Here is a 17,986-nt window from a genome sequence, read left to right as displayed (position 1 = left end):
CTCCCACTGCATGACTGCCTCAATTTTGGCCGGATCGACCAAAATCTCCTCTTGGTTGACAAGGTGTCCTAGGAACTGGACCTTTCGTAACCAAAACTCGCACTTCGAGAATTTTTCATAAAGCCATTCCTGCCTCAGAACTCCCAATAACTCCTGTAGATGCTCCTCATGCTGCTCTCGGCTCTTGGAATACACCAAGTTATCGTCGATGAATACTATAACCAAGCGATCGATCATCGGTCTACAAACTCGATTAATCAGGTCCATAAGCACTGCTGGCGCGTTGGTGAGCCCAAACGACATCACCATGAACTCATAATGTCCATAACGAGTTCAGAACGCAGTCTTCTCCACGTCCTCCTCTCTGACATGGACCTGATGATACCTATACCTGAAGTCTATCTTGGAAAACCAAGACGCACCCTGCAACTGATCAAACAAATCATGTATACTCGGGAGCGGATAACGGTTCTTCACCGTCAACTTGTTCAACTCCCGATAGTCGATGCACATCCGGTGTGAACCATCCTTCTTTCTGACAAAGAGTATTAGCGCTCCCCACTGGGAATTGCTCGGGTGAATGAACTGCTTTCCCAGCAGTTCCTGCAACTGAGATGGCAGTTACTGCATCTCCGGTGGTGCCAACCGGTATGACGCCTTGGCAATAGGGGCCGCACCTGGCATTAGGTCGATCCTAAACTCGACCTACCTCTCTAGAAGCACTCTGGGTAACTTCTCCGGGAACACATCAACAAACTCTTTGACCACTGGAACCTCTGATACTGAAATCTAATCTAGGACCCGAGTATCCACCACATACACTAGATAATCCGCATACCCGTGCTGAATATACGGCTGAGCTCTGGCAGCTGAACAAAACCCCGATCCCAACCTGGTACCCTTGCCATAGAAGATCAGTTCTCCCCCACTTGGGGTTTGAACCACCACTCGCTGGCCTTCACAGCCAATCATAGCACCGAAACGACTAAGCGATCCCATACCCACAATCAGACACACATCCCTCATGGGGATCGGAATCAAGTTAATCGGGAAGGAAACTTCGAAGATCACCAACTCACATCTTTGATAGATTGAAGAATTAGAAACCCCATGATCGTTGGTGATAGAGACTCACAACGGACACTCTAGCTCTCCTACTGGCACACTGAACTCCCCACTAAACGCCTGAAATACAAACGACCGACTCGCCCTCAAGTCAAATAAAACCAATGCTGGCAAGGAGTTTACTAAAAGCGTACCTAATCACAGGTACAACAGATAAGCATAAAACATATATAATAACTAAGATAAGGGATAAAAACATACCAGCAACCACATCCGGTGCTGCTCTGGCCCCCTCGGCTGTAAGCTGGAAGGCGCGCCGTTGAGCCCTCGGGGGCTCTACTCTACCCTGCCTCCCATCGGTAATCCTCAATGTAGCCGGCGCGGGAGCCTGCGCCAGCCTAGCAGCGAGCTGCTGACAGTTGGTCTTCACGTGACCAATCTGATAACAATGATAACATATCCTCACATTCGGGGCTGGGGTGGACTGGCGACAGTACCTCACGTAATGCCCCTCCTTGCCACGTTTGTGGCACCCACTAACCAATCGGCACACTCCTGAATGAATCTTCCCGTACTTCCCGTAAGTGTAGCCCTGATGCCCTCTATACCTAGTATTAGCGGTCTTAGACCGCTTCGGCGTTGGCTGGGACTATGCCGGGGCCTGCCTTTGCTCTCGAACCTGCAACTCAATCTTAAGCTCCCTCCGCCTGGTGGCCTCCTGTAGATCTAGCAAAGTATCACATCGCTGGGTGGGAACAAACTGACATATATTGGTCTTGAGCATGCTCAGATAACATGTCATCTGAGCCTGCTCAGAAGCAAACTCTGGGCAAAACATCGCCCTCTCATTAACATCCGGGTGATCTCCGTCACCGACTTAGTACCTTTTCTCAGATCCAAGAACTCCTGAGCTAACTGTTTCCGCTTAACTCGTGGGATATAGCGAGCAAAGAAAATATCCCTGAACTGCTCCCAAGTAAGCCCAACTCTCTGGTCATCAGTATAAGACCCAATCATCATGTCACACCCCGAACCAGACAGCGGACACGTCCGGGAGCTTGGGTGACTTCATCTTGTAATGTCATCACAACGTATATCATTGAAACAAGACAACACCATCATCATACATATCAAAATACAACCATCATTGTTTACATCAAGTATAGTATCATAAATTACATACCAAAATATTCAATGTATGATGATAACAAAATACGACAAATTCAACATGTTCTTGTTGACCTCTTTGCTTAATGATTCCTTGAGAATACAAGTTATTTTGAAATTGTCACCATATATAATGTTGGTGAGTTCATAAGCATGTTTGAATGAAAAGTTTTGTATTGTTCGTAAAACTCTAGAAAATCCAATATTTTCTGTAAAATGGTTTGGAAGTGATGTATCAAAATCAAGTATTAATGCATGTGTGTTTTCTGTTTTGGAAATGTATATAAAAATATAATCCAGAAAATCTTGTATTTACTGCTGTAAGTAGAAGGTATTGTTTAACTGCATGTTTCCCAGAAAATCTGATATTTTATGTTTATAAAAGTGTCGTGGTCTTAAAACCCTAAGACCGAGTATCAGTGTATGTATGTTTTCATATCGACAAGATTTTATATGTATTCTGTAAATTTATGATGGAGTTAATCTCTATGTGAGTTGTTATAACCATACTTGATAATGAAAAATTCGCCTGTCATGACGTTTTTCAAACACCGACTTGTTTAAGGTAAGGTTTGTCACCCTAGACTGGCCTAGTCTAACTGCAGCGAACAGCTCAGGTGTGGGGTGTCACCCCTATACAGATCTATACACAAACTCTTGCTCTCCCTCCAGGAGACTCTGGTTATAACTACAGTCTACGATTGTACACTCGAGAGATGTCAACCGACATGTCTCACTAGATCCTTAACTGGGTTTACACGAATATTGTATTACATCGTGTATAATGTTTCTGTGTTTGTTTTAAGTTTGCAAAGTCCAACGAGTATGTACGTGAATGTATGAGGTCCAACAGACATGTAGAAGGACAACTATGGCCCACTAAACATGTAAGTTATTTCCAGACCCAATAAGCATGTAAGTTATTTCTAGGCCCAATTTCAAATAAAATGACATTTCTAGCCCACTTTTGTTAAAAATAACATTTTCGGCCCAATATCATGAAAATTGACATCTTCGGCCCAATTATATAAAAGTTTACATTTTCGGCATAATTTAATAAAATTGGCATTTTCAGCCCTTTTTAACTGAAAAACAACATCTTTGTTTCAATTTTGTTTAAAATGACAATTTAATCCACAAAAGTCATAATTTTTCCAATTTGGCCCATAAAACCATGAAGGCCCAATTTAAGCCCATTTTGTAAAAATTTACTCTTTTGGCACTTTTTAAAACCATGAATATCATAAAGATCCATTTTTTATATAATAATGACTCATTTGGTCCTTGAAAAACCGTAAGTATCATAAAAGCTTCATCTTTTTGTTTATTTGTCAAAAATGGTCCCTTTACAAGATTTTGTTTAGTTTTTCAACATCCTTAACATGTTTAACACTTTCATCTTCATGGTAAGTTGCCTAAAGTGTTTTAGTTTAGAAATATCACCATGTTTTGGTAGAGTTTTCAAGATTTATGAAATTTCATCACATAATCACAACATATAACCTAGAAAACACACATAAACATGCACAAATACATTGATCTATCATAAAAGCAACTTGTATTCTCCCAAAAAACATAGTAAAAACCGAAAACAAGGGGGTATGAACTCATGTAGGGGTGTTGGATTCGGTTTTAGTGAAGAATGAGAGAGATTCTCGGCCTTGCTTGTTTCTTGAGGAGAGTTTTCGAGTCCTAGGGACTTCTAAGAGCATGAATCACGGTTTAGAATGTTAGTAAGTGAAAGATTTGTCATATGAAGTTAAACACTTTGAATAGAAAGTATCTTACCAAGTATGAACTTTGATGGAATGTTCTTGAACACACACACAAATTTCTTGATGAGAAATGAGAGGCCTCTTTAGAGTTATTAGAGGATTTTAGGGATTGGAGATGGATGAATTGGGGTTGGGTGTAGGATCTTTGGCCGTAAATAGAGAGGAAGGAGGAGAGAGATTAGAAAATTTTGCATGAAGGATAATAGTTTTCTAGATGTATGTGATTATCTTGATACATGATAGATAATTATGTGTTGTCAAGCTTAAATTAAATCTTCTTCCATTTCCTTTTTTCCTTTTTTTTGAACCGTGAATGAGGTGAGGGAAGGAAAGAATTTGATGCTGGGCTTGAATTGAATATATCCGAAATATAAGGTCCACTAAAGGAAGTTTTCGGCTCATTGGGCCCACCTATGTGTTTACGGCCCAATAAAATAAAAATGAATGGAGTTTACGACCCATTAGGGATAAGATGAATCATTCTAGGCCCACATGGCCCACAATACTTTGGTTTCATGAATGTGTGTCTAATTAGGGTCCAAATAGAGTTCCTTGGCCCAAAATGGCCAAATTGAGAGTTTACTAGCCTATTAGGCCCAGTAAAAGGATTCTGGTCCAATTTGATTTTTAACGGGAACATTAGGGTTACAATCCACAATTGAGTGTATGAAATGCTTTGAATTAGGTTTTTGGAATGAACATCATGTATTATCAAGATTAAAGTTCCAGAACACATCAAAAGTTGATTATATATTGACATAATTTCCTAACCGAGAGTGCTAGTTGTGACATCATCCCCCCGGTAGAGGGAATTTCATCCCGAAGTTCTTTTGAAAGGTAGGATCATGAATGAGAGAATAAGTGAGGGGTACTTCTGCTTCATCTGGTCTTCGCGTTCCCATGTGAATTCTGGTCCACACTTAGCGTTCCATTGAACCTTCACAATCGGAATACGGCTCTGTTTCGTACGCTTCTATTTTAGTGGTATTTAATTAACTAAATTGTTTGTATTTACAGAGAAATTTTGATTTGGATAAGCTTAGCTTTAATCCCCAACGTGCTCAGTTGTTGCATAGAATTGATGCAAGTCTACAAAAAATTTATAGAGGCCGGAAAAACAAAGCACATACTTATTTTCAGAATGTTGGACGGCTTGCAGATATCCCAAGGGCATTAGCCACCCCCACCCCCCAAAGAGTATATCACCTACAAATTGAGCGCACACAGTCTAACACTTTCAAACGCCTGAATTTATAAAGCATTTGATGACAAACAAATGAGTTTGTGCACAACAAAAGGTTGTAAATAAGGGAGGGGTATCGTGCCTGTATAGCAATGTCTGTCTCAAAGAAGTAAGTTATGCTATATTAACTGTTTATTTAACGTCTAATTGATCTAAATTTTAATGTTAAATAGGGCATTAGGAGACTCGAAGCATTTCGTAAGGCTAATACCAATCGTAAATATATATATATATATATATATATATATATATATATATATATAATGATGGTAATCAATTTTTTTGAAAATACATAATTCTTTGCTCCAAGAGATCAATAAACAAACCCAACCTTTTTCTAAAGCAAGCGATCTGACGTTACAGGACATAAAAAATGTTATGAAAAATTTTAAGGTGTTCGACGTGGCTATATCAGAGGAATCGGGGGTAAACCTTCTATGGTTGTGTCGATGTACGATCGGGTACAACCAATGACACAACCATCGCCACAATCACAGATAACACGACTGTTTAATTTTAAAATCTAATACATATATATATATATATATTTGTTAGTTTGGTAATAGTTTATATGTCGGTAATTATTAGTTTGGTTATAGTCTGATATATTGGTATTTTGTAGTTTGATTATAATTTGATATGATGGTATTTTGTAGTTTGGTAATTGTTAGTTTATGAAAGTATAATGCTATAAATGAAAAAATGAAAAAAATGAAAAAAGTAAAATGCTATAACATGTTATATGCAGTGTGTGTAGCATGTATGTTTAATTCTAATTAGAAAGTACTATGTTATAATGGAAAAATGAAAAAAACTAGGATGCTATAATCGTCATGATCTTAGTTTGTACTTTGTTTATATTTTCCTAAGTTTAGTTATAGTACAATGCTATAATGGAAAAATGAAAAAAAAAGTATAATTCTATGATGTATATGCAATATGTGTAGTATGTATGTTGTTTGTACTTTGCTTATATTGTTGTAAGTTGTTGGTTTAAGTTATAAGACTGTTGTTTTCTTTGTAGTTGGACATGCTTTAAACAATTTTAAAAGACCCGACATGTAGTGCTGCACTTGAAAAATGGTTTTGTTCGTTGCGACAACGAAATGATATCGTAGGAATGAGGAGAGCGATGATGACAAGTAGCTATTTTTAGGATATTTGTGATGTTTTGTTTGTGTAAAGATTTGTAGACAGATATTTTGGATATTTGGCAGTATGTTTGGATGAGTATTTTGAACGGATGTCATTTGGATTAATATTTTGGACGGATGTTGGATTAGATTAATATCATAGCAGTTTTTTTGATTTTTATGTAGGTTTTTTCTAATTTTAATGTTAAATACAAAATAAAGAAAAATACAATTAATGGCGATCCCTTTGGTGGCGACACACTTGTATTAACGGCGACATATAGAATTATCGGCGACTTTGGGAATATTTGCTGCGAGAAATCAACGGTGACAACTCATACTTTTAGCGGCGACGCTTTTCACTGCTAATACTCATATTTCTTGTAGTATTCGTGTTAGAGCTCACTTTGAATGCATAAACAGATTGTAACTCCTCCCTCCCTTATTCTTATAAAACTTCTTCTTGTTTAAAAAAATCGTATGATGGGATTGTTTTGAGCTTAAATACTTTTTCGAATCCTATATTATAAACTTTTAGAAGGTTTTAATATCGATGCATAATTTATCAAAAAAACCGAAGTATTACAATAGAATGATAGATTAACATAACCGTCGTATTAATCAATACATAGATCTAAGGAAGGGAAACGCTATATCAAATAATAATAAAAAAAAGACCACAAACGAACCCTAACTCCAATGAAAGAATTGTCTCTGTCGTCAAACTTGGTCAAAAGGTTTATTCTCTGTGTGTGGATGTGGTTGCTCTATCTTAATTGTGAACCTATATGAGTACCATAAGAAGAGCACGCCTCATGATGGTGTCTGCTGTGAAGTTGGCATCGCTTAAAAGGGAAAACAAATTGTAAAAACACAACCATCTTATTGACCTCAAACAAAGTAAGACCTATCATTATTATTGTTCCTTGTTTGTTAGATTCATTACAGAATCATCGACTCATGCCATTACTTGTCTTTTCTTTTTCTCAATATTTTATAGATGGAGAAGATCTCAAGATCCCACCTGAATTCCCTCAAACTTCATTATCAGATTCAGAATACAAACCTCGTAATATATAGATATTCTCTCTTAGATTGCTTCACTGAATTCTTCGGTTATAAGTGGGAGTCCTCGAATTCATGGTAAGTCCTACATTTTTTCCCATAAAGCCAAACATGCATACCGTAATACTGTTTCCCTTTTTAGGATCTTGTCTCAAAATTTATAGTTCTTTATTGTTATTTTTGGGTAGTTTGCGTAGATTTTAATTTCTTAACTTTCGTTCAACATTTAAACGGATCACAGGGTTTCCATGCATGAAAGGCTTTACATTTCGAGATTTATTTGTGCTAATTTTGACAAGTTGATGGACTGTGGACTTTATAGAGAAATTGTCCATAACAAGCAACTTTTTATCCTGTTCTTTTTTGCTTTTATGCCATTAGTGTATGTTAAACTTGTCGTGATCCCTTGATTAACATACTAACCAGCGAAAATAAGCAAACCATTCAGTGTCTGGTTCGACGTACCTTCTTCACCAATCATGCTTTTATCTCTATTTGATTTTACACAACTATGTTTGCCCATACTAAATGATATTATGTTGTTTGGCAATTATTATACGGAAATTTGGCCTCTTGTTTCAATTCCATAGGGATCCTATCTAGAGTGATAATTAAGCGGTTTCCTTTTATTACAAAACAATGAGCCAAAGGTCTCCATCTATGTTTGTAGAGCTAATTACAATCTCTCTCTCTCTCTCTCTCTCTCTCTCTCTCTCTCTCTCTCTCTCTCTCTCTCTCTTAATTTCAATTTTTATATCAATTTTCCTTTTTAATCTCATGGTATGCCATGAATCCTTTGGTAAATCTGCCCGAAAAAAATATATATATTTAAAGTATACCTTTGAAGGCAGAATAGCGTGAACCTTATTTATGTAGAAAACTTTGTATAACAGAAGAGAATTATATTGCACGTTTTGAGAGGGAGTTACATGCATGGTTTTCATGTTAATTGACATATACTCCGATTACCAGGTTCATTTCAGCATCCCCCAAGCATGCATCATGTCATAAACTTCTTTCGCAAAATTATTTGTCATACACTAGCTACCACACCTATGCACACTACTGATTGATAGTGCTACTAATTTTTCGGATACGCTATTTTTTCTTTCCATCAGCTATATATCCCGTAAAATCAAAAAGCTTGTTAGTTATTGCGCTGTAGGTGAATTGAAGTTTTCCGTCCATAAATTTGTTATGCAGGTACTTTGTTCGGATGTTTTTATATTATTAAGAACATTAATCTAGCAACTTAATCTATGGTTATACGTACTTATAGTATAAACATATCCAGGACTTAATTTTCATTATTTACACTATAAAATTTTGAATATTGTATTATCACTACAAAATTTTCCAATGCATGCATATTATATAAATACGTTTATAAATTTTCGTTATATACGCTACAAAATATTAGATTTTTATTAAACATTCGCATGTGCATACAAGGCAATGAATGATTAAGCAACAAAACCACGTATACAATGATGATCAGGAAAAATGCATTAGCAATATATATCAATTTGAACAAACGATCGTATTTATAACGAATACCAAATTATTAAAATCAAGATAATACATATTGTATAGCTTAGCACAACAAATTTGATGACCGATATTAGAATTATTATGTACAACAACTAGATCAACAGTTTGATACTTTGATATATTAGTACATACACTTTAGTCACTATAATATATGCCTCATTTTTTTTCCTTGTTGAACAAGGAGTTCAATTAAAGTTCTGTTTTGATTAATTACTTCCACAGATCAATATGGCAGGTGGAGGTGGATATCGAGGCGCCTTCTGAAGCCATCTCATCACTCTTAGACTCGCTTAAAATCATGTTCACCTGTTCAGCAGCCATTTGAAGAGACGATGAAGGAGGATTCAAATAATTGTTTTCCTTGGTGACTGCATCTTGATCGTTACTAAACTGAGAAGCAACAAATTTATCCATTACACGCCAATCAGTCATCACTTGAACATCATTTCCACCACCATCACCATTATTATTATAACCATAAAGCAAGTTGGGGTTCAATTGGTGATCAGTTGGAGGTTGAAAAGTGGTTGCATAGGAAGCGTTAATGTTACCAGCTGAAGATTGTGGAAATCTAAGAGACTCTAATTGAGGAAGCTGGAGGAAGGAGTGCTCACGAGGGAAGTTATAATGGATTTGATCATCAAGCTCAGATTTCGCAGGAAATTGATGCTGGAATGAACTGTTCGATGTATAAGGATGAGAATGAGATACTCGACTTGGGGATTCAAAATCCGGCATGAATGAGACTTGGTCATCGTACCAACACACAGAATCATGTTCGTCCATTCTACGTACGGTTGTTATTCGTTTTTTGAACACCCTGCATACAACCCATCCTTCTTCCTGTTGCAAATTATAAAGAACGATGCATGCATTAGAATCAGTTGATAATAACTCATCTTACTGTTATATCGTTTTTGTTTAAAGGTAAGTATATATCGGGATAGCTGATGAATATTACCAAAGCATGTGTTCAAAAATTATCTTTCATTTTGCATCTAAAATCCATTGAACTTATTAGAGTTTAATTAGATTTTAATGGACATATACATAATCATTTTACTTTCTATATTACTCTATATTAAATTAATTTTCTTATAATACATTGAACTCTATATAAAGTTCAATTAAATATATTTTTTAAAATTATTTTACTTTCAATTAAATATATTTTTTAAAATTACAAGGTTATGTTTTTGAAGAGTTTAATGACTATTGAATTTCATATTATCAATATATATTTTTTTTAAAAAGGTATATAAAAATATATATTGAATGCTAACAAGACATCCAAAATGGTTGGACATATCATCTCATTCACTCTCCTAATAAACTATATTTTCGTAAAAAGAAGCTTTTTGGTGTATAAAATTAATTCTGGATTCATTTGGTAATAACAAACTAATTCAAGAATATTTAACTCATTGAAGCTGTTAATTTAGTCATAAAAGTTCTCCACTTTCATAACAAAAGAATATTTAACTCATTGAAGCTGTTAATTTAGTGATAAAAGTTCTCCACTTTCAACGTACCTTGATTAATGGACAATTAATTAAACTATCTTCTAGAAGAAAAAAATTTGTTTCAGGAGATAAATAGCAAATGAAAGGTTTTATTTTTTATACGAAATAGTTGCAATTAATTTTTTGTGATGTACCTATATAGGTTCACCCGTGGAAAAATGCATGCGATCAATTTTGTTATATATTTAGTGAAACTAAAACTTGCATAATAAATTTTCCTTGTTACTCGAGAAAAAAGAGTGAGTGATTTTTTTATATTATTATTATTATTATTATTATTATTATTATTATTATTTTGGATAAATATACGAAAGACCTGATAATAGGGTGAAAAATATATATATATACTACTTGCCTGAGTCATAGCATTTTCATTGGTTTCTAATCTATACTCGTGCATGATCCAATCTGATTTCTGTCCATTAGGAGCTCGACCCTTATAAAACACCAAGGTCTTTCTCATGCCAACAAGATTGTGCTTTGAGTATATGGCCTTATCTCTTCCAGTCGCTTTCCAGAAACCAACTTTTGTAGCCCTATTAGTTCGAGTTCCTGTCGGATATTTCTTGTCCTTGTGGCTAAAGAAATACCACTCATTTTGTTCTTCAGTTCCTAGCTTGCATAATTCTGTTAAGATAACATAAATGCAGTCAAGTTACAATTCGAATGTCCATAATTATCGTAAGACATATTAGCATATATAATTATAAGTGCTTAGGGAGTTGGAAAGTTTGCATGCATGAGATGTGTAATGCCATACTAATTAATTTGTATTGCACAACTCAAACACATGTATCTAGAATGCAATTTTCCAGGAGCATCTAATTAATTAACTTGTATTGGTTCATGTTGAATACCTTGAAGATCCCATGGTTCAATTCTATAGAGATCAATATCTTTGATAACATCAAGATCAATTCTTTTAGCTGCAATCTTTTTCCTAAGGTAGTAATCTACAAGCTCTTCATCCGTCGGGTGGAATCTAAAACCTGGAGGAACGTGTGAAAAGGTATTCATCCTCTCAAAGGTGTGAGTCTACAACCTGCAGTGGGCAAATACAACTATTGGTCAGTAAAAGAAGTAGAGAGATAATGTATTATGTCGATGCATTCTCAATCCACATGCGTTATAAGTTTATCAATTGAATTGTATGTGACAAGTAGAATAAGGACATGCAGTTGCATTGCTGCGGAGTTTATGGAGAACGAAATGAGCGGTATTTGAGTATAAGGAATTGAAGAGAACTTATTTCACCATTCTAGCAAAATTAACGATAAAAGCTCTTTGCCACTTCAAAAAAAACTTTTCCTGATCTCAGTAGTGGAAGCTGATCAGTTTTGTACAAAGAATCATGTTTAAGAAGAAAAAAAAGTTATTAATTCAATCATCAGAGCAAGTTCTTGGACTGGCTAATGTTTTTTTTTTTTTTTTTTTTTTTTTTTTTTTTTTTTTTTTTTTTTTTTTTGTTGATTCTGAACCTATATCAAGTTCAAGAAGTTAGGTGAAATTAACAGAAAATATTTTCATAGCTAGTCTTTGAACATATATAGTGTTTATAGAACATTAATCATATTAAACTCTTGAATTAAGCCCAGACTGATAATACAAAGAACATAAATATTATATAGAAGTAAATTAGTGAAACGAATAAACCTAGCTATATCTTATAGGACTTCTCAATTAAATACAAAACATATATATCATAAATGTAAAGCCGAAATATTTATTACTCATATCATATTTTGAACTCTTAATCTTTATTAAGCCTTACCTTTGCGGAATTAATGATTAAATACAACTAATTAACATGATTCTTAGTGCTCTTCATACTCACTTTGAGCCAGATACATTCGTAAGTAACTAACACCTAAGCACCGGTTTTTGAAGAGGATAACTTCCTAATATTGTAACGGGTATATATATAGTCTTTTCTTACACGATATGAATCCTTAACCTTCCAGTTAAGGAAGAGTAAACATAATTGATGTTATTCATGTATAAGATTATATAGAAGTGGCAAAAATCGAGGTACATTAATTGGGCGAATTTTCTGTAATGAAGAAGAAATTCCTAATGTAGAAGAAGATAAATCAGATGAAAACACAAAGAAAAATAGCAGAAATATAGTGTAGGGTAGAATGTAAATCAATGATGTGAACAAAATGAAATGCAGTGTGTCGACAACGTTTCTGCCATGCATACTCATGGGAGAAGCACCATTTTATTACTTCATGATCAAGCTAAAACTACTCAAGTTTGCTTTTTCTTGAGGAAAACCACTCAAGTTTTGCACCACCCATCAAAAGTGAATAACCAGATAATAATGCATTATAAATAACTACATCTTAACAATGTCAACATACTAAATCGCTTCAGATTAATACACCTATAGAAGTGCATTGAATCAATCTGCTAAGATTTAGTTAGCAAATTGATCTCAAACCAAAAATGGAAACAAAAAACAAGAAGTTCAATTAAGGAATATAATCATCGAGGTAAGAAGAAAACATAGATGACCATGAATTCTGATCTGTAAAAATGACTGACTAAAAGTTGGAACTTTTGTAAGTCGATTCATTGAACGACCGAATATATTCTCCTCTAATCTTCATACATAAACTATGCTGGAACGTAAGTTAGACGAATAATCATATCATGGGACTAATGTTGGATTTGAGAAAATCATTCCCAGGAAACTGAATAATATCAGAACACACACATACGTAAAGAAACTTTAAAGAGAGAAGATCATGAAGAAGATGAAGAATAACAATCAAAACCTTGGAAATGGTTTTTTGATCGATCAACTAATCAAATTTCTTCAGATAGATCTGGTTCTTCTGCTACCAGTAGATGGTGATCAGAGAGAGAAATAGTTCCTTTTGGTACAAGATCCCTCGTCCTCAATTAATAAGCAAGCAAAGGAGACAAAAAAACAAAGGCAAAAGAGCAAAGAAGAAAAGAATGTTTGGGACCCAAACGTTTTATATCCTCGGGAATTGAAGTGATGAAAAGAAGTTTGTCCTTTGGCTGTCTAAAATAACATCAGATCCCGAGGAAATAAAATCTAATACAACAAATAGAAAGGAAGCACACAAAGTTGTTTTGTTAGAAGAGCTACATAAAACCAAAGGATGAACACAAAAGTGTATCTTACTTAATTACAGAATTATATCTCTATATCTTTAGATATTTGAAGAAGATGATGGGAAGAGCTTGATTGCCGGAAAAGCTTCCTGCTGAGAAAAGAGAGGAAGATGATGCGGAGAAAAGGTGGCGGTCATTCACTAATACTCCACCATCCGGCACCAGCTACTGATGGAGACCACACCAATTTATATATCTATATATATACACACAAACACACACACATATATATATACCAGATTATCTCTTTTCTTCAGTTTTTTAGGTCAATGGAGAGAGAGAGAGAGAGAGAGAGAGAGAGAGAGAGAGAGAGAGAGAGAGAGAGAGAGAGAGAGAGAGAGAGAGAGAGAGAGAGAGAGAGAGAGAGAGAGAGAGGTGATTTTTAAGAATGTGACGACATCGGATCACTTAAAGGACACCCACACCTACATACCCGACCAAAAAGAATGTTTGGGAAGATTTCCTCTTTGGAGTCTTTGTTTCTATGGTTGGAGCTTCTTATTTTAATTATTTCACTAGATTTTACTTTGTTTTTGTTTCTATGGTTGGATCGCGGAGTATCTTATTTTAATTATTTTAGTAGATGTAAAATTCGTGTAAAAATTAATTAGTTTTGAGACATATATAAAAGTCTATCAAAACAAAAATTTATATAAAAGAATATGAAAAACAAATATTTTGAAAATAAAAATTTGAAATAAATACGACTAGAAGGATAAATAAGTATTTTTCATAATAAGAGAAAATTGCTCTCCTATAACATATAATTATAAATAGATAATATACTCGTATAATTCAATCGCATCTACTCAATGATTTATGTTTAAATAAAACTAAACATGATTTACGATTTAGTATTAAAATTTTATGTTGTACATTTTTATTTTGAAATTACTTGTCTATTAATTTTTCTTTTTAATTTCCATCATAATAATTAATTGATATATAAACCATTGTTTGTAAATTAATCAATGTAAGGATTTTTTTTGTTAATTAATTAAAAGCCACTTCTTTGAAAAAATTTGAATTATAATAAATATAATTTTTTGATAATATTTATTTAATTTGACTTGTCCTTCTATATTTACAACATTTAAATATTTTTAAAATTTTGGAAAATAGTATCCAATTAAATATATTTTTTATAAATTAATTTAATAATATGATTTATGTGTTGGATTAAACATAATATTTAAAATAATAAATAAGTATATTGTAATATTTATTTTAAAGAAGGGAAAATGACCTAAAAAGGTAATATAACTTTCACTTTGTACACCTTTAGTCATGATTTTTTTTGTGTGTAAAATAAGTCATTGAACTTATTATTTTTGTACACATTCAGTCCAAAGATTGAATTATGTTTTGCAGCCAACAGGAGCAATCTTGAAGAATAAGGACTAAAAGTGACAAGTGACGGAACTTTGGAGGATTGAAGAATTAAAGAAAAGAAAATCCCAGCGAAAAGCTAAATCCACATCGTGGACTTCACTTACACGACATGGAGTTGGTGATTCTAGAAGATGATTACACGGGAAGTCAAAGTCCTTGCCCGATAAGGATTCATTCAAATTCGCGATGTGGAGTCCTAATCCACGACATGGAGTGCAAAATCACGAATATTACATATATCCTTGGTGCTTATGATTTTAAAAGGTTGGCCAGAGACTAAGAAGGTTAGAATACGATTCTGGAAGAGAAAAACACAGAGAAATCAAGCATTAACATCCAAGGAAGACGAAAGAGTTGAAGATCGCAACTTTATCTTTTAATTTGGTACAATTGACTATGTTTTTATTTATCAAGTTTGAGTGTTTGATTTTAGCCATGAGTAGCTGAATCTAGCTACTCCCGTTTAGCTAGATGAAACTTCAACTCATGGTTTAGTTATTTAGTTAGAGATTTTGTTAGTTGTTTATTGCTTGTGTTTGATTGTTAATGCCAAGCATGCTAATATTTGATACTTAAATTTCTTGAAATTCATGTTCTGTGTAGCTTAGTGAACAATAAATCGCATGAATTTGAAACTTAGTAATTTAGTGGCATTAGATTACTAGAGCTAGGATTGAACCAATCTTAGATTAATAATTAAAGTATTTAAATTTGGCTGTGTTAGAGAACATATATTGTGATTATAATTATGTTTGTTTAACTGATTTTACATAGCTCCATTCATAATTCATAATTGATTATGTGTTAAATTATGTGTGACCATGCATAGTTCTACATGAATTAATTAAATATTAGTAATTTGGGACTTGAATTGCTATTAATATAATAATTGGTAACTAACATGAGTTATCCATAATTAGTAGCTAACCATCGAGGAGAAGTGGATTCAAATTAAACAAGAGTGTTTTTAGTCATTTATTGAATTTGATAATTCGGAAAGTAAGTTTGTTTGAACTTGTAAAATCAGATAAAAAATACAAATTTCTTTTTTTTGTTTTAAGATTAATATTTAGTAGATAAATTAGTTAGCTTAATCTGTTCCTTGTGTTCGATACGTAACTTACTTTACTGACTAGGTACACTGCATATAGGTGCATTAGTATATAAGTAGTTAGAGTTATATATTTAAAGCTAGATAGGTATAATATATGCACATCACTTAATTATTAATTAAGGTTAATTATTTTGTTGATTAGGTGGAGTCTAGATCCGGCAGTTCAGGTGCTAGGTTTTTTCGTGTCATCAGTATCAAGTGAGTCTCCTCACTTACTCTTATATGTATGGTAGGGTAGTTGTATCATTATGAACAGCAGGGTTTAGCTGCTATGTTATGTTATTTTATGACAACTATATGTGACTGAGGCTGTTGATAGCCAACCAGGGTTGCTGATAACCCTTTGAGCGTGTTGTTAGCTCACCAGGATTACTGATATTCCTAGGGTTGTGGATATACCATAGTTGTTTATTTATGTTGTGTTATATGTGTTATTTTGGGGAACACACTAAGCTTTGTGCTTACAATTGTTGATTTATATGTGGCAGGTACTTCACAGGACCACAGGAAGCTGAAAGTCTGATTGTACACACACACTGGGGAATTTACTACTGGGACATATTCTTATGTACTATGATATTTATGATACTTGTTGCTTTGGGATGATCCTGTATTTGATAAGTTGGTTGTGAAACTATGGTTTTTCGAAATTTAAAAATGAAAAATTTTGTCGAAAATTTGAGGTGTTACACCTTTACATTCCTAAAAATAGCAAGAGAACCTTTAGTTATTGCAAGAAAGTCCAAAACAATCATGTTCACTTTCTTGAATCCCTATTAATATTAATGTTACCATCTTTCTTCCCAACCTATTTTTCTTTTTTTTTTTTTTCTTTTTTTTTTTTTTTTAATTTTTAGATTTGAACCTGCCATAAAATAAGACATACCATGTACCGATTTACAGCCGTTTAAATTAGGGCTTCCATTTATCCCATTATAAGTTGCTTGATAGTCTTCTCTTGAGGTTTTCTTTCCATCCTGATAGACTTTTGCAATAGACAAAAAGAAAGAAAATATTTCCAATAAAATTGAGCATAAAGTATTCTCCAATATCATTTCGTTCTCTACCTTTGAGAACCAAACAAATGCAAAACGCTTCCCTAATTTAGATAAGTTTTTGGTGATGTAAACATGATCTACATTGTCATGTTTTCCACAAAGAATCCACAAACCACACACATCCATGTCGATAGGGAATTTTGGCACATAATAAATTACAAAAATATTTTCGATGGATTTAAAATCAGGGTTAACACATTTTTGTTCAACCCTACACTTACAGACCTTTTGAAGTCATATAAATCGATTTTCAGATTCCTATCATCCACAATAATCTTTATTACCCATCACATAACCTTGCATCAATATTCACTAGTGATCGGAGGAACAAGAATATCAAAATACCCCCCCCCCCCGCGCTGAGATACCCGTTAGATATGAAACCATATCATTGAAAAATATAAGTTTTTATATATTTGAGTTTCTGTTCTTTATCGTCTAAACCAAAAATAGATGAGTACTTTTACATTGAAAATTGAAAATGTAATTGTTGAGCCAATTTATATATTTAACTTTAAAAAGACTATTATTTACACTTAATTAGTTGCAAACAAGGGCTCTCTAACTTGACAATAGCCAAACTATTTCACTCATCTAATTTGTTAATTTACCATGATGGAAGCCAACTGAGGTATAAACTTCAACATGGAAGGTCCAATGTCAAATTCTCATACACCCATACTATTACTAGTCCATACTATTACTAGTGTTCTGTGATTTCCCTAATATTATTGGCCATGGGATGGTTTTGAC

The 17,986-nt window shown here is 33.9% G+C and overlaps 1 protein-coding gene and 1 long non-coding RNA gene across 3 annotated transcripts; one reads left to right on the top strand and one right to left on the bottom strand.

The window, feature by feature from the left end:
- Nucleotides 1-7,358: 7,358 nt before the first annotated feature.
- On the top strand, nucleotides 7,359-9,925 carry LOC145057131 (uncharacterized). Its single transcript, XR_013685969.1, has 2 exons — nucleotides 7,359-7,526; nucleotides 9,222-9,925. It is a non-coding gene; the product is annotated as an uncharacterized LOC145057131 (long non-coding RNA).
- On the bottom strand, nucleotides 9,010-13,919 carry LOC145057129 (NAC domain-containing protein 7-like). Of its 2 annotated transcripts, none has more exons than XM_079004906.1 (4): nucleotides 13,680-13,919; nucleotides 11,380-11,564; nucleotides 10,874-11,149; nucleotides 9,010-9,838 (listed from the first exon to the last, which is right to left on the bottom strand). In XM_079004906.1, exons 2-4 carry the CDS (start codon nucleotides 11,537-11,539, stop codon nucleotides 9,210-9,212), a joined length of 1,065 nt encoding a protein of 354 aa, XP_078861032.1. In that variant the 5' UTR covers nucleotides 11,540-11,564; nucleotides 13,680-13,919; the 3' UTR covers nucleotides 9,010-9,209. The 2 variants fall into 2 exon arrangements, with proteins under 2 accessions (XP_078861032.1, XP_078861031.1); XM_079004905.1 differs by lacking the exon at nucleotides 13,680-13,919 and adding an exon at nucleotides 13,303-13,673.
- Between the last annotated feature and the right edge of the window lie 4,067 nt (nucleotides 13,920-17,986).

The sequence above is a fragment of the Lactuca serriola genome, chromosome 6, assembly GCF_051521515.1.
Source record: "Lactuca serriola cultivar US96UC23 chromosome 6, Lser_US96UC23_V15, whole genome shotgun sequence".
Lineage (NCBI taxonomy): Eukaryota > Viridiplantae > Streptophyta > Magnoliopsida > Asterales > Asteraceae > Lactuca > Lactuca serriola.
This window is presented reverse-complemented; position numbering and strand designations above follow the sequence as displayed.

Bases quoted from the DNA above. Each gene is read 5' to 3' on its own strand.
- LOC145057129 (XM_079004906.1), bottom strand. From the start codon at position 11,539: ATGAATACCTTTTCACACGTTCCTCCAGGTTTTAGATTCCACCCGACG. The intron at 11,150-11,379 runs GTATTCAACATG...TTATCTTAACAG, and splicing joins TGAACCATGGGATCTTCAAG to AATTATGCAAGCTAGGAACT. The intron at 9,839-10,873 runs GTAGTATATATA...TGCAACAGGAAG, and splicing joins AAATGCTATGACTCAGGCAA to AAGGATGGGTTGTATGCAGG.